Below are 21,285 nucleotides of genomic sequence, written 5' to 3' on the forward strand. Positions count from 1 at the left end.
CTCTGGGCTGCTGCCACTGGTGGCTCCCTGTGGGATGTGGGGAGGGATTGGGTGGATGATACAGGAGGTGCTGGGAGCGGAAGAGGCTCCCTGGACAGTGGAAATAAATGGAAGGAGTGGGAAGCAACAGCACTGGGAAGTGTGGGAGGGAGGCCCCATGTGAGACTCTGTGGCTGTTGGAAGCTGCCTGTGGTTTTGGGGAGTGCTGGGTGGCCAAAGGGGTCACTGCTGCCCACAGAGGGAACAACAGTGATGTTAAGTGATGTTCCTAACCCTGTGCAGGGGTCACTGCTGCCCTCCTGAGCTAGAGCAGCCTCTTGGAGTGGGTTGCCTTGGGAAGTCAGCAAGCAGGCAGTTCCTCAGAGCATGGGGAATGTGCTGGTGCTGAAGCCTGTCCCACAGCTGGTGGCATTGCTGAAACAGCCTTGCAGCAGCCTGGAATCCAATCCATATAAGAGAGCATTAATTTTAGTTATTTCAAGTTGTGTGTTGGAAGTAAATATTATTTGTGACTTTGCTTCCCACAGTGGTGGTACATCAGTCACACTGGGTCCTCCTGAGCCCCTGGGACCAGAGCTTGGGAGAGTGTGGATCTGCTGGGTGCTGGATCCCGAGGGATCTCTGGAGGATGAGCTTTTTGGGGGAATGCCAGTGCTCTGCAGTCAGGCCCTGGGGCAGCCAAGGAGCAGGTCCCTCATGAACACCCTGGCCAGCTGTGCACACATCTGGACCCAGCAGCTCTAGCAGTGGTAAGGATTGCCTGGGCTTTGCTCTCCCAAAGAGACCACAGCAAGGTTTCATTTTGAAAATGCTTTAATAAGGAAGTGTTGACAACACCGTTTTGCAAAATGTAAAGGTAACTATACAAATTCTTAATACAAAAAGAATAAATTAAAAGCAGATCTTTTTTAATTCTGCAACTTTTTCTACAACATACATATTTTTTTCCTTGATTACAGTTGAACAGAATCCAGTAAAATCATTTTCCATGCTCTAAAGTCAATTTCAGGAGAGACCTAATTTTTTTTCTTCTTTTTTTTTTTCCTTTTTTTTAAACTAGAGAGTCCATTTTACACAACTTGTAATAAAACTATTGACATTAATATATATGTAAAACTTTACATCTAGTTAACTAAGCAGTAACTGGTCATCTGATAGCACCTGAATGGGGATCGGCTATGCCTGAAACTAAAACTAATACAGAGTGAAAACAAATTGGACTGTTTCAACATTTTCAACACTCGACTGCATATAATATCATTTGAAAATAAACCCTGCCTCCCAGCACGGCCCCGTGAGGGACCATCCCCGGCTCCTGCCCACACAGAGGGAGTGTCAGACACAGAGGCTGAACGTGGTTGTGGCTTTATGGCAGATGGAGCCTTGAAAAATAAAAAAGTAAAGGAGGGGCTAAGTTGGTAGTCAAGTGCTTGTCTATAATAGCTATGTATATACCCCTCCATGTTATACTTAAATATGTTAATCTTATATGATTAACATTTTATGTACATTTGTGTTTAATTGAATTGAGCTAAACAGTAAAACCTGTTTTACTTAATCTGTCTTTACTACCAGACTGGCTGCTCACATGTGCCTTGATTGCAAACCAGAAAAGCAGAACACAAAGCAAAACTCAATCTGTTTCTAGAAAGCTTTTTCTCCACTCCAGCCTGTCTGCAATTCAGGCTAAATATTTTTACTTTTCCCCTTAATTTCAGGGCTGCCACCTATTAACCTTTGCTGCAAAACTGCAGAGCTGGTCTTGGAGGAATTAATGTTTCTTCCTGTAGTGCCCAGAGGCCTCATAGTGCCGCTGTTGTTGAATTCTTTTTAATTAAAAGAAGGTACACAGAAAAAAAACAAACAAAAACAAATCCAAAGCACTTACCAGGGAAATTAAAAAGAAAACAGACAGTTGCTCAGAGCCCCTAAAAATCCTTGGGCTAAATTATTTGCTGTAGCTTAATTTGGTCCTTATTTAATCCTTTTACTTTAGCTACCAAATCTTATCAGTAAATGTCATTAATCAGTACTATCTCTTATCCAGCTAAAAATCCAATTAGGAGCTTGAAATAATTCCCATGTTAAAGACCCCAAAGCACAAAGAGATGGTGGAAACAGCATTTTGTGTGTCCAGATAAAGGCTGCAATCTCACCACTGGCTGTTCTTCCAGAATTGAAAGTAAGGCTTCAGTTACTGTCACAGTGCACTGCACTCCCGGGTGATGCTTCAGGGAGGTCCAGAAGCACAAGGTTTGTGTGGTCACCTTTGTAAACCCTTTGCCAGTGATTTTGTGAGTTTTTTTTCAGAGGGATAATTCATTTATGCTTCATGTGTGAACATGAAAGTGTTTCCTTATCACAGAATTATGGAAGGGTTTGTGTTGGAAGTGACATCATCCGGTTCCAAGCCCTGCCATGGGGCAGGGACACCTTCCACTAGACCAGGTTGCTCCGAGCCCCATCCAGCCTGGCCTCTTGCCCCATCCAGTCCCATCTCTGCCACAGGTCTCCCTGGACAAATAACAGCCTTTCTGCTGTCACTGCCTCATCTCTGCAAGGCCTCCTCCCCACCTCCAGTGATGCGAGGCAGCAGTGCAGGGAACCAAAGCCAACACTTCTGGTGTGAGTTGCAGAAAGGAATTGGCATGAGCTGCTTGCATTAAGGTTTAGAAACCCCATTGTATTTCAAAGCCTAATCACACAGAACCCATTCTCTTTTAAAGCCTGGAATGCAGTTTTCCAGCAATCTTAATACCAAAAGGTGTGGCAGCCCCCCAAGTTGTGGTGTTTAATTTGAAACGTTTTGCTCTACTTTGTCTGGTAGACGCTGTTGTTATTCTTGGAACACACACACACACACACACACACGCGCGCACACACACACACTCTCACACTTTTTTTTTCCTTTTTCCTTAAACTAAAGCTAACTTCAGTTTCTGCTTTTCACAAAGTAACCCCCTCCAGCCGTTTCTTTTAATGCCTTTCCCATAGGAAATCATCGTTTGCACGCACCAACAGGGGAAGGCTGGGCGCCCGCCCCCATCGAGTGGCAATAAAAACAGCATAGCACCGCAGTGAAGACGAAGACGTGCCAGCTTCAACATCCACCTAGATTGTGCACTTGTTCGTTACAAAAGTGTCTTTGAGGCCTTTGAAAGTTCCATGGCTTGACATGTATAAAGCATTGCTCTAAAGTATGTGTAAACTTGCAGCTCCTTCCAGGCCGCGCTCGTGCTGCTCCGTTTGGTGTCCGCAGGCTGCTCCCGCCCGTGTCGGACGCCTGGCTCGGGCGCTTCTCTTTCTCTCTCACAAGGGGAAGGTTTGCCTGTCTGCTGGTTGTCCAACCCCGCTCCAGGAGCCTTCCCGCTTCCCACCAGACCGGTTCTCCCACACGGCAGCACACGGGTGACGAGCCCTTTGCTACACTGGTGCTAACGAAGGGAAGAGGAGTGGAACTGATATGTGAACGCAGCTTGGCCGTGTCAGGTTGATCGCGACGTGCTTTCCCTTGGATTTCCCATTAATGCTTTGTGCAGAAATAGATTCCAATTTATTGGCTGTATCTGCTTGTGGAAAGGGTTTTTTTGGCAATTTTTATCTGTATCAAAACCAATACAATCCCAACCTCTCCATGTATTGGTGGGCACTCTGTGCCAGCCACAGAGATGCTGTGAGTGCAGTACTTGCCTCTGCTTTAGGTAATGCCTTTGTAAACCTTGTCTGTCCAGTACAATAGTGGCTTGCAGACAGCGATGCTGCCATACCAGCCCAGACCTCAGGTGTGTCTGCAGCACAGGGGGTTGTTTTGCTTGCGTGTAGGTGGACTCCAAATGAAGAAAGAAATGCCATTTTGCAGGGGGTGGTCGTGTCTGCTATCAAGTTAAAGAAGGGAGATGTTCTTGTAACTAGAACTTGCTGTGCAACTCATCCTGCCAACAGTGGTGTGGAGATCTTTGGCAGTGCTGACCCGATGGTGAGACTGACACATCTTTGAAGTGATGGGATTTACTGTTTCAGAACAGATGCTCTTTCAGGAATATGGTCTCCATTTCTCAGCCTCTGTCCTATTCCCACCCTGTTAAAACTAATGCTGTTGGCTTCAGCTCGCAGGTCATGGAATTCTTACTGCTGTTAAGTGCTGTGCAACACTAACCTTTGATATAAACCTTGAAAAGCTTCCATCTTTTCAAAGGAAAACCAATTTTGAAACTGACTCTTCAGATGGCTGCTCCTCTCCACCCGCTGCCCCGTGGCCGTGGGAGGGACGGGCACCCGTCTGGCAATGGGATGTGCTGCACTCCTCGCTGCCGTGGTGGATGTCTCAGGGCCAGTGTTCCATAAATGTCTTGAATTGCATCGTGAAAAAAGTGCTTAGAGTTGAAGCTGGTGCTGGGTGACAGTGCATCTGGGTAAGGCAAATGAGAGGCAGTGAGGTGATCTCAGAATGGCATTGATGTGATTAACTTGAGGTCAGGGGTTCACACTAGAGTTCCAGGCTTGGCTTTTTCCTGCCCATACCACTGGACATCTGCTAATTCTGGATAGAGGGGAGAATCCAGGAAACAGCTATCATTGTAGTTCCTGCAGGAGAAAGGAAACTTTGTTAGGATGGTGAGTGCTCCTGGGAAGTTCAACTGTGAGCATAAAACATTGTGTTATGGGAGGAGAGGAATGCAGGGTATTCACAGACCCCACTGCACTCTGCCTGTGTCTTCTTCCCCCCACCCTGGTGACAGCAGCAGTGCTGTGCCTCTGCCCTGCTCTGCTGCTGTCCTGCTCAGTAGGTTGGGATAGAGATTTTTCTATAGGATGCTTTCCAAGGAACAAGTCCTTAGAGCAGCTCACTGGGACGTGGGCTGTATCACCAGTGGGAACGTTGAAGGAGGAGGGTGGTGGCAATTTCTGTAGTACTTTTGCTCTGGGCAGAGACTTGTGCATCACCGAGCAGTCTCAGAGTTACGTGGCTTTCCAGGGATGAACCAGGAAGGGATTAGTGAGAGCATGCCAGGTCTGATGTGGAAAGGACCAGGTCTGATGTGGAAAGGACCATGTTCTGCTGCAATAGCCTAGTCCTCATATTGGGCTATGTTTCCTGACAAGCTACTGCTTCTTTTGCTGCCTGGCTTTTTCTTTGCCTGTACTGAGCAGATGAAACAATTAATAAGAATTTTCTTTGCTATTTACATTAAGAGTAACCAGTGTCAGCTCCTGGCTTAGGCTGTGGACCTCCTTCCCAGAGGAGAACAGGTCAAAATCTGGATCTTTTGAAAAGTGACTGCTATATCTGTGCAGTTATAGCCAGAATTGATGTCTCTCACTTAAACTTTGATTTGAACCAACTTCCAAACTAGAGATTGTTTTAAGGCCAAAATCAAGAGATGCTTATTTTTTTTTGTTTACTGAGGGACATTCACTCCTTCCTGCATTCCCTCCCCACCTCACAGGACTGATCTCACATCTGGTGCAGTTCCTGCTTCCTCTGCCCTGTTTTCCACCTGGTTTCCCTGGGATTGGTGTCTGAGAGGAACCTGAGCAAGGGCATCGACATTTGCATGTTAAAGAGCCTTTTGTTTTGCAGCTCTGTGCTGGAGTACAGAAGTTTATGGGATAACTCTAGAAAGCTGGGCTTGAAATACTTGACAAATGCCAGCTGCGAATGGTTGTAGATTCAAATGAGAGTGTCAGACAGCGATGGCAGTTTAATTAAAACAGAAATACTCCAAGGGTTTTTTTGTTCCCTCCACCCTTCCCCCTCTGTCTTCCCACAGGAATGGGGCCAGGTTGTTCCTTGTTGCATAAAACCTCTCTGCTCAGCCTCAGCTCTGCAGGAGGGAGGGAGGGAGGGAGGAAGAAGGGGTGACGGAGCTGTGGCTGGAGCAAGGCTGGGAGCTCTGGCCAGGTCCTCTGAGCTTACCCGAGCTCACGTCCCCACCACGCTGCTCCCAGACTGTTCCCACAGCACTCTGCCCACGCTGCTTTTCATTGTCCCGAGCTACAGATTTTTGCTCCCCCCTCCCCTCTTTCTGTGCCCGTTCAGCCTCCGCAGGGACACGGAGTGGGCTGTCCCCAAGTCCCTTTCACGGGAAAGTGCTGCTGTCCCAGACTGGCTGGGAAGGCACAGAGGGGGCTTTGAGCGCTGCAGGAAGCCTCGCTGGCACAAACGGGCACACGGCTAAAGGACAGCAGGGGCCGGGCTCGCACTGTGCTCACCCACCGTGGGGCACAAGGAGGAAAGAACAAAACGTTCCCTTACTATACCTCTATTCATCAGTACTTTGGTGGGTTGGAGACTGAGACTCATCCATAGTGGGTGAGTTGTCTGTTCCTTCTCTGAACAAAGGAAAGCAAAAAAGGAGGAAAGAGGAGAGAGGAAATGTTAAAGAAAAGAAGTGACACAGACATTGTTATGAGCTTATTAATCCAGTGGGGAAACAAGTTGATGAATCATCTTTAGAAAAAGTTAGTGACACAAAAACATGTTGGGGAGAACTGTCAATCTGTTGAGTCGTGCTGGGTGGGCACAGCTGCTCCTGCAGTGGAGGAATCCGTGTTGTGCATCTAATGGCAGACTGGACCCATTCCTGTATTTATACACCTCGGGTGCTATGCTCAGGCATGAAACAAATGTTGATTTGTCTCCAATTATTTTTGCATTGGTTGTTGTTGCAAGGCCTAAGCTATAAATCCAGGTAGCTTCTCTTTTACCAGCTGAGAATTTGGCTTGATTTTTTTTACTGTGAGAGATAAGATACAGGACTTAGCTTGAATAGAAAAATAATAAAAGCAGGGATTATCCAAACTGATGTCTCAGCTGGCTGCTCACCAGTTTTGATTCTGATCATCACTGAGCTATTTAGAAGAATTAGGATTGGGATGGAGACTAAGATTTGAATTTAGACTCAAACCCTTAATAGTGGAAATTTCAGTGTATGGTAAAGGTAGGTACCATTTTGCTAAACTTGGTATCCCTTGACTTTTTGTGAAATGGGACCAAGAATATTCTCCTGTTCTAAAGCTGAAGCATGTGCAAAGACCACACGAGGCTGGAAGTCAAATGTGTGAATTTAAAATCCAGGTAAGCCTAAGGGTTGTGGTTATGGTTCTACTCATCCCCAACTTAAAGTGCAGTCACAAGCAGTGTTGGAGTAAAATCAGAGGTCAAACCTGGTCATAGGTGACATGGGTAATTAAAGAGCAGGAGATTTTCCAGTGGCTGCACAGTGAAATATTTTCAAAGTTAGTCCCTATTCATGACTCAGGGTATCAGATCTGTTTTCCTATTCAAAGGACTAGGGTATTTTGAGAACTGTAGTGTCAGATCTAGCTGATCTCGCCGAAATCTCATCCCACAGTCTGGGATGTGCTGAGTTAGATGGGATCTGGAAATGACCTTTATTTTACATGGCAGGACAGAACTGCTGGACAGAGAATGCTAGAGAATACACATGGGAGCTTGCAAAAGGCTGTTTATTTACTCCTTGAACTCCCTGCCTTGTAAAGAGGTGACAAAGAACCCAATTACTGTATTTACATTTGTAATGGCTATGGGTGTGTAATGCTTCCCTCTCACTCTGGTGAAGCACATTCATGTTAGTAGTACCAGAAAAAAGATGTCCTTAGAAGTCATGCAGACACATTGCTGGTGAAAACTGAGCAGAAAAATGAGGTTGCTAAACACACAGGTATGGCAGGCATTGAACCTTGCCTCTTCAACAAGGTCTTGGTGTGGACAGCCAGTGTGATGGCTGCTGAAAAAGAAACATCAGCTATTTCAACATACAAAGAAGACTAGAGGAAGGAGACTGTCCAAGCAGGAGGAACCTGCAAGGCTCCTTTCCTTATGGATCTGACACTGCTTGGAGCAGTGCTGGGTCTGGATGACTTGGCCAAGTCTTAGCCAGCCTAAATCAGAGCTCCACCACCATGAGAGCACAGGTGGGAGACTGGAAATGCTCCATGTGGATGTAGACTATGGAGCATATGGAAAACATTCCCCATAGCTGTGCTTGTGTGTGGGGAGCTTTTTCTCACTGGCACTGAGTGGGAGGTGGATTCTCTAACCTGACCCCACAGACACTCACCCAGTCTGCCACGTGAGAATGTGGTGGGGACTGCCTGGCGGCGTGGCTGCGAGCTCGCTCGACGGCGTGGAACTCCTCTGGCTGTGAGGTAAGGCAGCTGGAAAACAACCAAGGGTGGAGAAAAACGACTGGTGAGGTGAGAACACAAAGGTCAGGGTGGTTCAGAAACATCAGCTGGTCAGACCAGCAGAAACATGTCTGGCTGTGAGTAAACACAGCTTGGGACAGACCTCGCCCTGTTCCTGGGTGATTGTGCCCGAACAGGGCACAAGAGCACAGCCTCTGCTGACACTGCTGCACGTCACAGGCTGGATCTGGCCTCAGCTCTGCAGGAACACTCAGTCTCCAGCTGAACTCAGCCACCCAGACTCTCCAGATCCTGCCTGGGACACACCACATTCCTCCCAGCACAGAAACCTGGTAGCTGCTGCCTGGACTCCATGGGTCCTAAACTGGAGCAGCTCAGCCTGCCAGGCTCAGCCTCCTGTTTCCAGGGGTGGTGGGAGATGGTCTGTGTCCCTAGGAGCCAGGGCTGGCAGCAGTGACAGCCTGGACAAGTACACTATTCATGTGCTAAAGGAGGAAGGCAGCTCTGAAGATTTCAAAAGCTACAACTTCCGTTCACTGTGAATTTATAAAATTGCCTGGCTTTGTTGACAGTCCTGTTATGGACCAAGTAAAGGCTTAGCTTACTTGAAGGAAGACAGAAGCAAGCTGGACTATCAATGGGCAGTGGTTCTTGGGGAAATTTCCCTGGTGAGGGTCCAGCAAATAAATCCACCTGACTAATCTTTCCTCCTCTTCAAGTGGCCCCTGAGTTGACCCTTTGAATTTAATACATGCCTAGAATTTAATACATGCCTAGAAGTCTGATCCTCTTTGAAGGACAATGTGCAGCCCAATTAACCTATCAGCGAGGACTGATCAGCTGAAATTACAGAGGCTTCTACCTGGCACCCCTCTCTCTGCTGTTAAATTCTTTAGCTGGTGCCAAATTACACTTAAAGGGAAAAACAAATTTTAATCTGCTTCTTGGAGCTGACAGCTCCTGAGGTCAGTATCCTCCCATGGTTGTGATTGGGAACAGACTGTGAACACAAAACCAATCTCAGCTGCCAATGGGTCAGGCCATGCTGTGATTACTGAACATACCTGTGCTGCACAGGTATCACATTTAGGTTTAAAAGCCCAGCTGAGTGGGAGAACGGACTCACCGACAGACATTTTTAGGTGATCTCACCCCAACCCCACCATTTTCCTGAACTGGTACCATTTCCAAGGCTAACCAAAAGCTTCCCAGTGTTGAAGCATTTTCTCTTGCTGCATGGTACAGAAGTTTCCATGAACCAAAGGGAGGAAGACAGATTTTCACAGGGAGACACAGGGTGGTTCTAGCAGCTCCTCAGTTGTGTCTTGGCCCACCCCTGGTATTCCTGTGAGTGTTGGTATCACACATCAATCAGGCTCTTTTGGGCAGCTGTTGGTGGCCCACAAAGAACCTCTGACTCCACACTGGAGTTGGCAGCAAGTGCAGGGCCCCACTGGTGCCAGCGTGGTGGTCACCATGGACTGGACACCAAGCTGGGATGGCAGAAGGCCAGCAGCCAGTATGGGTGGACAATGCACTGGTTGCTTGGAAGGCAGTGGCAAGTGCAGCCGGAGCAATGGTGAGGCTGAGACATGTGACTCAGGTTTTTAGCAAGTCCTTGATCTGTCCACACTGGCTGGACAAGGAGTGACTGATGGCCAGTAAATATTTAACCTTTGACTGTTTCACAGCACATTGTAGCCTTCCCAGTGTAACGAATTTGACTGTTTTCTTACTGTTTAATATTAACAGCACAGAGGTGTGCAATGCTCTGTACATTACACAGAGGCAAAATACTGCACAAACTTCAGCACCAGAGTTATTGGAGCTGCATGGGAAAACCAAGTCTCAACAGTGCACAAAGGTGTCATTGTTCAAACATTTTTGTGGGGGGTGGTGGGGCTGGGATGCCCCACTTAACCTTTCCCATGCCTTTGGAGTACTTTCACTGAGTACATATATTTTCCTAGTCTGTGCTGAACCCCTGCTTGCCTCATCGTTCCCCTCGCTGTGATTATGAATAGTGATGTTTCCAGTGGCTTTGTCACCTTCAGCCTCTAGTGCCATCATCCAAAACCCATCTGCATTCTGAGGAAAGACCTGGCAATAACTGGGCTTTGGTCCCTCTCTGTCTTTTGAGCCCATCATTGAGAAGTGATGATTTCCATTCCCATTGATGAATGTCTTGGGCTTGCCCCACAGTGTTACACCTCCAGGCTTGGTGAGCAGAGTGTGCAGGCCAGATAACGTGCTGTGTTCTGGCTCTGCTCTCCAGCTGGGGTGTAACACCTGGCATGGATCTGGGCTGAATGAGGCTCCCATCCCTCCCGCTCCTCTGCCCAGGCCTGGCTCTCACCTGATGTTGCTTTACACATCTGAGGCATTCTCGTGACCCGGCTGTGTGCCACAAAGGTGCTTTGAGAAGATGTGCTGTACTGGGAGCTGCTGTCTGAGGAGGTGGAGCTCGTGTGCGAGAGGCGGCTGTGCTCCTTGTGGGAGGCCGTGGACCGCTGGTACCAGAGCCGCAGCTCGTCCGACACCGCAGTCCTACCCGAGCCCTTCTCATGGCCCTCCCTGCCCAGAGATGGAGTCCTTATGATCTGGGAGCGGGATGGGGTGAGCCTGACCGAGTCCACTTCATCCCCGTGCCAGTTCTCCTTAAACATCCCCCCTGCTGTGTAGGAGTTGGAGGTTTTGAATTGTGCTTTCACGCTGTAGTGTCCCTCCTGGTCGTTCTCCAGGCTCCGCACCACCACGGGTGTGGAGCTGCCCTCGATGTACAGGGGATATTCTTTGATCCTGTACTGGGAGGAGGGTTGGCTCTGGCTGTGCAGGTACACACGGTGGTGTCCTGTCCCGTTCCTCGCAGCCAGGTTGGGCATACTCCCTGAATTGGAAGAGACCAGGTTGCCTGCTGATTTGTGCCTTTGCCTCTGCCGTTCTCTGGCTTTCGATGGGGAATCCTCTGCCAGGGTGGAGTAGTTGGGGTTCATCTGAGCAGGGTAGTAGTGCTCTGAGCTGGAATGGCTGGTGCAGGAAGAGCAGTCGTCCATGGGGTCAGAGCCGTTACTGCTACGAGTCCTTGGGGTGTAGAAATCAGGGCTCCCTGTCTCATTTTCTGAGCCGAGGAGTTTTCCTTGTGACTCCAAACTGGAGCTCCGGTGTCTAAAGTGCTGAGCTAAGCTGTGCAGTCTGGTTGGGCTGATATCTACTGACCTGCAGGTACCAGGAAAAAAAACCAGGCTGTAAGTCTACAGGTTGAATCATTCCCCATTCCTGTCTGAACACACAGGCACCATGGAAATCCAAGGACATTGAAAACCTGAACTCTCCCAGCACTTCTTGGGGCTGCCTGCAATGCAATCTGCTTCCCTTCTGCAGGGCTTGAGGTGATTAGGTCCTGTCCCTGTTTCTCTCCAGTTCCTTGCTGGTGACATTCAGTCTGCAGCACCATGAGGGACATAAACCCCTGCTCAATACAATTCCTCTGTGGCATACCACCCTGGGAAAAGCCCAGAATGAAGGACAAAGCTTGGGGAACTTCAAGCCTTGGCTTTGCTGGTTCATCTCTCTCATGGCAGAGCTGTTTGTGTCAGCACCATCCCTTTGATACCAGGTTCACCTCATGCCAGCCTGCAAATCCCATAACTTCACGGGCCACAAAGGTGTGAGATTCCCTTACAAGTGGCCCACGAAAGTCCTGCACTGGTGCAATCCACCTGATGACAGACAGACTGCCCATACTTAGCCCTGAACACTGTGATTTCTCCACTGGTCACTGAAAAATCACCCCTTGTCAAGCAGCTTGGTGCTACTGGGGCCCAGCCACAAGTAGTGAGTGCAGGATTCTGATTGGTGACAGCCCTTCAGGCAAGCACCCCAAGTCATGGTTTACAAGGCTTGATTCATGGCCAAGTCTGAGAGGTCTCTTCACCCCAGCTGTTTAAGAGCTCCATCCATCCATTCAAGGAGCAGAAACACATCTACCTGATGGATGGCCAAAGCCAGGGCATGCAGCTCATGAATGAGTTACAGACTGATCAATGGTTGTTTCAAACACCCAGAGGGATCCTACCCAGTCAAGGCCACTTTTGAAGCCCTGTGCCAGGCTCATTTCTCATACAGCTTGGCTCCAGCATAAACAGACATTGCACCATTGAAAGGTATCCTCAGCTAAAAGTTTGTAACAAACTTAACCCAGGCCTTTAATGCTTTGCCTGAGGCTAATGTGTTGGCATAACTCTTGATTTATTCTGAGCTAGAGGATGGTAACACTTCCCCTTAGGGCAGGACACCGACAGCACACAGCTCAGTTCTGCTCCCTGCAGTGTCCATGGAGTTTGTTACAAAAGCAAAAGAACAATGAAGCTGAACAGTTTGTAAAAATCCTGCTGAAAATCACAGTCAAATTTAGCCCCACATATCAAATCACCTTCCTTACACACTTCAGTTCTTTCCTCTGTCAACCCTGGGCTAAATTCCACTGCCATTGGGTCCCCGGCTGGACTGCTTTATACAGGCTCTTGATCTTCACATAACATCACACACGTGCAAACATTTTATACACGAAGGAAAATTAACACTATTCAACATTTTGTATCAGACAGGAAGCAACGTGTTCTGTCCAGCTGGATCCATGGAGGAATTTACTGCAGAACTTAGCAGTAGCACCACATGCATTTTAAAAGTGGCTTGTAGAGCCTATAAACAGTCTGAGATGAAAGGTCCTGGCAGAAGAAAAACTTGATCACTTCAGGGGAGGGGTGAGGGGCAGAATTGTGTTTATCTGAAGGGATTTCATGATGTCAGTTCAGGAGAGATTCTCTACTGGCATGAGCACATGAGCCTCTTATGTGAACACGACTGGCTTGTGTCCTTTCCTGAACTGGGAATTAATTCATACCCTGAGGGAAGGATAAAGCAAGGCAAATTTATTTCAGGGTTAGCAAGGTGAAGCTGGAGCTGGGAAGACTTACCGCGTGGAGTGGACGTAGTGCGGACTGCGTACCCGTAGATCCGGCGTCGATGGCATGCTGGACTGGGAATTCCAGTGGGGAAGGCTCCGGATGGGGCTGTTCTGCAGCGAGCTGCTCCCTCCTGCCTCGGCACAGCTCCCGGTGCTGGGGAACCGCTTGTGACTGCTGCAGAGGAAACACCCTGCTTCAGCTCCCGCACAGGAATTTGGGGAAGTGGCTCCCACGCATCCTTCTAGATCTCAGGCATGTGCCTGGGATCCTGTGGGGGTGAGTGGGAGTTGGGTCAGCTGCTGCTCTGAGCTTGTGTCCCAGCACTTGCTCTTCCACAGTGCCAGAGGTCAAGGCCAAGTCCTGTCAAAGCCCTCAGATGATCCACCATCCTACTCTTCTAAATGTTTTGTAGAATAACACTGAGATACCAAACAGCAATTATGTGGCTGTAGCCTGTTTTTATGCCTATTGGCCAAAACACTTAGAAGTCTCCTTTTAGTAAGGGACAACTTTGTAAATTTTGAAAGGGCTCCCACCTGTCCCTCCTGAAAGCAAGGAATATCTCTGCAATGGAGCTTCAAGAGCGCTGGCTCACCTGGAATGGCTGTGTGAGGAGCGCTTCTTGACCTTCTCATAGGGCTCATCCAGGGATGACTCACTCCACATCTTGGGTTTGATGGGGGACTTGTCGTAGTCGTTGCGGTGGAAATGCATCTGGCGGAGGCCTTCCAGTGACTGCGGGGGAGGTGGCCGGTTGTGCAGCGGTGGCCGTGGAGGGAGGCCTTTGTGTGGGGACTGCAGAGGGGAGATTGTGCTGGTGACCTGAGAGTCCTCTGTGAAGAGAAGGGAGAGAGGTGATGGTTGTGTGCCACCTCCAGTGGCAGCACAGCCCTGAGAAATGCTATCACAGCTCCAGAGCCTGCTTCCTTACCCTGCTTCCCTTGGCTGTGTTCAGGGCCATCCTGAAGACCTGACTCTCAGAAGGGCACTGGCTGACATTCCCATTTTGGGAGAGAACAGCCAGCAAGAGTGTGTGATGCATTAAAAAGAGTGAAACTTAAGGAAAAATAAGGGGGCATTCTAGGATTGTCTTTTGAAATAATTCAGAGCAGTAACCACAGCAATACTCACTGCTCCAGGCCTGATGTCTGACTACAAGATACAGTCAGGGGAAAGGAAGTTTTTGCTGCTGGGATCTATCAGTGGACTATTACACAGAACAGTAATTCCATTTTGAGTGTCAATCAGAAGTTCACACATCCCTTCCCACTCTCTAGAACATACAGCAGCCAACATACCATCCTCGAGAACAAGGGCATCTGACAAGGAGCTGTCTTCACTGGCAATGTTTCCTTCTGAAGAGAGGAAAATACAAAGATGGTCAAATGGTGCCAAGAATTGCAGTGACTGAGTGCTGAATTGCACCATGATCTTTGTCCACTAAGACTTAGCCTTAAGCAGTCACCTACGCCTTCCTCCTCCCAGAGCAAAAGGCAAAATTCCTATGAACGCTTGACTCAGCCCACTCTCAGGCTGGGAGGGCAGAGCTGCAGGTCGGGTCTCTCAGTAGCAGGCTGCCTTTCAAGGAGCCGCTAACTCTTTTCAATAATTGGGGATTAAGACTGAGTCACAACAGAGAGCTGAGATCCCCAGAGGATGCAAACTGGCACAGTGCCATTAGCAAGATTTACATCTTGGCTCTTAAGGACTCTGGGTTTCATCTATCTTCTTAAAATGATCATCCTGTTGCTAACTAAAGGCTCACACAAAGTACCAGTTCAAGGAAATGTTTTCAGAGCACCCTCTGCAGCAGCAGGAAAAGCTCTCAGGTCCTTGGCATGCAGGTATTTGAGCTGCCTCCCCCAGCCTGTGTCCTCTTGGCTGGCTGTTATCTCTGACTGAGGTGCAATTTGGTATCCAGATCACAAATACAGCAGCTCTGAGCTCCTGCCACAAAGGTACAGAGAAAAGCTCTGCAAGTCAAAGGGAAAGGGGAAAATCCGCAAGGGATAAAGAACCACGGCAGAAAGTTAATGGATTTCATGAAAAACCAATCAACAACCCAGTAAACCATAAAGTACTGTGAGAATTACATTCTTTTAAAAAAAATAAAAAGAAAAGAAATATTTGAAAACAGCAGTGACACTGCTCCCACTTTGATTTTACAGACTCCTTTGAGCTAGAGAGCTCACCCCAATCTGCTAACATTAATTACATTTGTACTGCACAGCTCTGGAGGAGATGCCAAGAGAGTGATTTTATAGGTGAACAAAGGAGTCACAGCCTGCTCTGCGGACACCCTGATCACCCACGGCACAACACGGCTTTGCTGCCGTGACCCAGCTCACCCCTAACGCACAGCACCCTCTGACAGCACCCCTGGGGTCCTCCAGACAGGAGAGGGAAGAGGAGGGAGAGGAAATTTGGTGAGAGTTTTGTTCCCTGCCCTCCTCAGACCCTCTGTGATGCTGTGGGCACCAAGTCCCACTTACCATCTATGATCAGGGAGGCTCTCTGGGTTGGCTTCTTCCCAGATTTGATGCGATACTCATTGATGGCGTTCTCGATCTCCTGCAGTTTCTTCAGGGCATTCAGGTAGGATGTCTTCCTCTGCTTCTTCAGCTTTTTGCTGACGTTCGGGTCGCTCGCCAGGCGCCGTGCAGCCTCCGTGATCTGGGACTGAATGGCAAATTCCCTCTCCAGGCGCTCCAGCTCTGCCTCCTGATGAAAGGCAAGTGGATTCTGCTTACCACCAAACTCACTGAGCCCACCTATGTGGAAGCTCTCCAGAACCTGACCAGTGGCCTCCAACAAAGGCTCTCCATCAGTAAAGCATCCACAGTCATGCTGCTGTCATCAGGGCCTCCTTGAGCATACCCATCATGCCTTCACCTGCTCTCAAAAGTTGCTTTTGAAGCACAGCTGGTGGAAGGGATGACCCATACAAGGAGGACATGTGTGCTCCAGCCCTAACCCTGATGTGCTGTTTTTTTACTGCAGTTCAATACGGCCAAGTTCAATGGTGCTCTACTACACTTTCATCCTTTTACACCCATCTGTGGGTCACACCTGCCTCCCACCTGCTCCTTCTCCCTGTTTTCTATCTCCATATTTAAGCCCCACTTGATTTCATTGCTATGTCTTGATGCAAAGGCACAGCTTTAACCTCCTTGAAAGGTTTGCTTGGCACCCACCAAACACTTTGGGGTAAAAGACAGGCTAAGTCCTCCCCAGGGTATAGCTGTCAAAATCCAGGTGTGAGTTGAGCTGAAGTAATTATGAGCTCCTCTAACTGATGGCACCAGAAAATTGTCTCCTCGAGTTACCAGCCAGGAAGGTGATCTGAGAGCCAGCAGTGTGTAACAGCAAGCTCTCTGTATGCCAGAAAGAACCAGTGCCCTCAGCATTAGCCCTTGCAGGGCCTCAGCTGAGTTTTTAAAAGCAATCAGGTGTACCCTGGAAGCTATCTATCCATTTTTGGTTATTCTCCAAAGTCAAGGGACTTAGGACAATTTATGCCAAAGCATAAGCTGATATAGAGCTTCCCAGTCTGCACCAGGACCCCAAACTGTGAGCTTCAAAGGGCCTCGCTAATCTGCAACGGATCTGGCTACCTCCCCCAGCTCAATGGAATTAGTCTGTTAGAAAGAGGAATCCAGAACATTGCAAATTAAAAAAGAAGACAAGTTTTTCTACTTTTAGCGAATGGTGAGACAGTCATATTTATGGAGATCCCCGTTACACAAGTTCAAATCCTCTCTTTGTTCAGCAGCAGTGTAAGAGCTGATGCTGTGGGATTTAATCAGACTGAAGGCGTTCTCTGAAGTTTTTATTCCGGGCTTCTTAAAAAATAGACCTTTGCTATCAGTGGTGAGTCAGCATCCCCTTAAAACTGTAATTATTATTTCTCTCACTTCACTGAAGACTGAACCCACCTTCTGTCCTTTTAACAGATCCCTTTTTGCTTTGAAGACTTTATAAACTCTATTAGTGCCAGACTTATTAAAAGTGAACTTGACGCCATGGGGTTTTAAGGCCTGGAACCTGACTCATCATCTTCTGGTAAAAGCCTTCCCAGAGTCAGGAATTAAAGACCAGGTAAAGGTGATTACCATGAAAAAAAACAGGACCCTTCCCTGAAAGTCTTGGTCTGACAAAGGTCTTGCTAAAGGTATGGTGAGTTTGATGTGAGAGCTGTCATTTCAGACCTTCACAGATTCAGCTCTAAATCATTCAGCATATCCTAAGAAAAATATATGAAAAAATTTTCTTCCTGTCCATAATTGTCTATTTTCTTCCAGTGAGGCCCCATAAATAAAGCCCGTGGAAATAAGAGCTATCATCTGCCTTCAGATGGAAGTGTCTTGCTTCAGGTCCTTGTCACAGCTAGTAATTTCAGTTCTGGATTTACGTGGTCGAGGGAATATTTCACCTTTTGTTTTAAATTGATTTTCCAGTGTTTGCACTTGCTGAAAAGTGCATGAAAACCATTGCTGGCCTCCCTAAATGCTTTCAAACTGGCAGCCAAACACATCTCAACATCATTCTTCGAGAATAGAAATTTATGGTTTTCAACACAGCCTTAAAATTTGACAGATGAAGAGAAAGGCAGAGAAAAGCTGAGTCAGCGTGTTTGGATGGCTGGTGCTAAAAGTCTGAGTGCCTGCACTGGGGAGGAGCTGCTTTACCTTCCTGCTCTCCCCACCTAACCTTGCCACTGGAGTAAGGAGATTCCTCACTCACTGGCCCCCAAAGCTGCCCTGTAGCAATAGGAGCTGGGGAAGCTGGAGATCAGGTTATAACTGAGCAGCCAACAGACTGTAGGGGTTTTAGGAGTAATTCAGCTAAGACATGCTTCCCTTTGAAAAGCTTAATTAAATGTGCTAGCTCATGAATATTTGACTGCGGTGGAATTCCTCTCCCAGGCTCCATTGAGAACAAAACTAAAGAGCTCCAGCTGTTTATTTTTTCAGCAGAAGGAAAATGCCAACAAAACGACAAACAGTTAATTCCCTGGCTGAACTGTGCCTCAAACCACACAGTCACACCAGCTTCAGTCTCTCCTCCTACAAAAATAAAAAGGAAACTCAAGACTGGAACATACACAAGTGTCTTGAGACAAATGTGCCTCCACAGACAATAGCTGTTCTGTGAATCCGGCCCTGCCTTACAGCTGCTGCAGGCCTGTTTTCACAGCCACGGTTCAGGGCACTGACCCAGCACATTGTGGGAGCAAGGAAGGGAACAAACACTCCCTGGCAAACTTAGAAAAATGTAACTCCAGCTCCCCATAGGTAGGGATGAAGGCTCTTTTGTTTAAGGACTGGGGAGCAAAATGCTTTTATCTTGCTGTGGCAGGGCTGAAATGGATTAATGGTGATGCTTTTCTCCCTGGTTAGAGGGGGCCTGAATTTGGATTGCTACTGGAGTGGAAAGCAAGTGGCTGTTTGCAAAAACTAGACAGGCAGAAGCAGGGCTCAGATGGCTTGGAGGGCTCCTGATATGCTCCTTGCTCACACAAATCATTGCACTTTGTCACCAGAGCACTTGCACTGCCATGGTCTAGTTGGTCACCCAGGCTATTTCTGTTACCTCTAGCAAAGCAAGGGCTGAACCTCAAGCATTTCACCTTTACTCCAAGTCTGAAGTAAAGTCCCCAGCTCTCTCACTGCTTCCCCATTCTGATGGATATAAAAAAAAACCCAAATAGGTACAGTGACCAATTACAGTAATTAAAAAAAAAATGACCACAGGACTGATGGCTCCTGTGTGATGCTCAATGGACATCTTATAGACCTGAGGTGGGGACATGGGTCTGGAAGGGAAGGGTACAGCCTCACCTCTCCCTTAGGCAGGATTTTCTGCTCATCCAGTTTAAAGGCAGTTCCTATTCTTCTCCTTACAATAGGTGGCTCCTCCCCAGGATCCAGGGGGTATTCTCGTGGCAGCTTTCCTGTGAGCTCCTGTAAGCAGAAAATGCTGTTAGTGCTCTGGGAAATCCTGCACCAGAGCAAAGCACACCACAACTCTTGTGTGACCCTAAAATGACAGGTATTCATTAGCAACATATCCAGTTCAGCCAGCTGATAAACACACAGGAGAGCACCCAGCTCTGCAAACTCAGAACCTGACACTCGGGGTGGGAACCTCTTCTCTAACCTGTGCATGAATACAGATCTTTGTGGCCTGCCCTGAGCAGGTCTGTAAGTGGTGCCCATCCCTAGGCTGTCAGGGCCTGAGGCTGAGCAGGCTTGCAGCACACAAGCTTTCATCTCTGCTGCAGGGTGAACAGGAACCAAGAGCTCCTATCTACTGAGCTGCCTCTGACAGGGGTGAGCAGACCCAAGATCCTTCCTGCAGGATGCAGGTCTGCTGAGTCAGAAAGCTGCAATGGTAACAGCCATACAGGTTATGACCTGCACAGAAAAACATTCCCACCTGATTCATGATGTGTCTGAAAGGAATGCAGTGGAAATGGTCACTAAAAGCAGTGCCTGGTACCTCATTACCTGTCTGATAACACTTCATGTATTAGAGTGCCTTCCAAACCCCAATGATGTCATGGGCAGCTTTGGAGCAATTATTGGCTGATACTCTGTCAGACTGATGGGGTTATTTGCAAAGATATGCTCAAAATCTGAAGCAAACCTCACAGAATTTCAGAATACGTGAACCACAGGAAGCAGCACCACTACTGGTGTTAACGCTGTAGGGTTTTCCCCCCAGACTATACAATACAGGCACACATCTCTGAACTGAAGGCATTGAACTGCCTACAGAAAAAGGTAGGAGCCTATCAGCACAGCCCCAACTCCTTGTACTCAAAAGTCTCCCCATGAAGGACAAAAGGCTTTTGTGTTCCTTAGCATCAGCCTTGAGAGGATCCAGCTGGCAGAGTAACCTAAATCATCTGAATCCCAAAGAACAGCAGCTGACCTTAATGCGAGTGTGGGTGCACAGCCCAGCCCCTGCCTGCCCTGGCCTCTCCCCCACTCCCTAATGGGGTTTTTTCTTTCTACTCTTTTCAGGTCACTAGGAAACAAGGACCTGGCCTTTTCAAATCTTCCCTTTGAGCAATTCCCAGCAAAATGGGTTTGCAGCAGAGCTCCGTGTTGATGTGCACAGCCCCCTATTGTGAGCGGCATGGCTGCAATGTCTCAGAGTCCCACTCTGCATTGCCCCTCCAGCCCTGTGGGGTTATTTCAGTTTTTCTTTCAAAATACGTTCCTTGTACTGAGATGTGGCTCTAAGCACTGCACAGAAACACAGATTCCTGTATTCTGAGGGCAACAGGGATATTTTCTTTATAATTCCTAATGTGATATGAAGCAGGGCAGTGGGTAAAGAGTTAATATTCTGTAAAATCTGTTAAGATCAGAGTAGAACAAAATGAATGTGGGCTACTATGCTGCCTCCACAAGCTAAAAAGTATTCAAAGGCACGATCATGAAATGTAATCTAAATTAATAAGTAACTGGAGTAGTGATGGCCCAAAGTAACCTGATGCCAGCATTATGAGTGGTTCTGGCCATGCTTTATTAATTATGTCCTCACTTTTAACTCTTTTTTATCTCCTGGTTTGCCACCTTCTTACTCTGTTTTTGCCATTCTCATGCCAAAGAAAAAGGAGGAAGGGCAGCCTGAGAGGAAGCTTTCAACTACCAGCTGCTGATGGATGAGCTGTAGGGTTGCAGGATGGGGTCAGATTCCAAATGTCCATTAACTGCCTCTCTCAAATCACCTGTGGAAAGCACGAACACTTTCTACCAGCTCTTAGTGTGCTGACAGATGGCCAGCCTTGCCACAGCACATTAAGGAGTTATTGCTCCTCATCCCCAGCTCCATGCCCCAGTGGGAGATTTTGCCTGCATCCTGGTTGCTCCTGAAGTGCTGAGGCTGCAGCAAAAAACAGGGCTGGGGTTAAAGGGAAGGCACTGGGCTGTGAGCTCCTGCAGCTGTGGCACAGACACATCTACTCCTGCATCCAGTGCTGCTGCAAGGATTAGTCATCAGCAGTCAGGCAGGGCTAGCTTAGGGTAGTAAATTCCTCTGGGCCAAGTAGAGCCTCCAGGCCTTGACTGTCAGCCCCTGAAGAGCTGTGATTTTTTCCTGTGGATGATCTCAGCTCAGTGGACTTAGAGATTGG

At 47.9% G+C, this 21,285-nt stretch overlaps 1 protein-coding gene across 6 annotated transcripts in view; it reads right to left on the reverse strand.

Moving 5' to 3' along the window:
• Positions 1-795: 795 nt before the first annotated feature.
• Positions 796-21,285, reverse strand: part of FRMD4A (FERM domain containing 4A) — a 357,548-nt gene continuing 337,058 nt past the window's right edge. For 5 of the 6 annotated variants that reach the window (XM_015628212.3, XM_015628214.3, XM_015628213.1 and 2 more), the window contains 8 exons: positions 18,980-19,102; positions 15,632-15,860; positions 14,438-14,494; positions 13,735-13,972; positions 13,149-13,313; positions 10,529-11,388; positions 8,085-8,181; positions 796-4,584 (listed from right to left, as the gene is read on the reverse strand). In XM_015628212.3, the coding sequence (XP_015483698.1) occupies positions 4,482-4,584; positions 8,085-8,181; positions 10,529-11,388; positions 13,149-13,313; positions 13,735-13,972; positions 14,438-14,494; positions 15,632-15,860; positions 18,980-19,102 (1,872 nt within the window). In that variant the 3' untranslated portion in view covers positions 796-4,481. Of the gene's footprint in view, positions 4,585-6,261; positions 6,334-8,084; positions 8,182-10,528; positions 11,389-13,148; positions 13,314-13,734; positions 13,973-14,437; positions 14,495-15,631; positions 15,861-18,979; positions 19,103-21,285 lie in introns of all 6 variants that reach the window. The other variant, XM_015628218.3, reaches the window with a different exon arrangement.

The sequence above is a fragment of the Parus major genome, chromosome 1A, assembly GCF_001522545.3.
Source record: "Parus major isolate Abel chromosome 1A, Parus_major1.1, whole genome shotgun sequence".
In the NCBI taxonomy this organism is placed as follows: Eukaryota; Metazoa; Chordata; class Aves; order Passeriformes; family Paridae; genus Parus; species Parus major.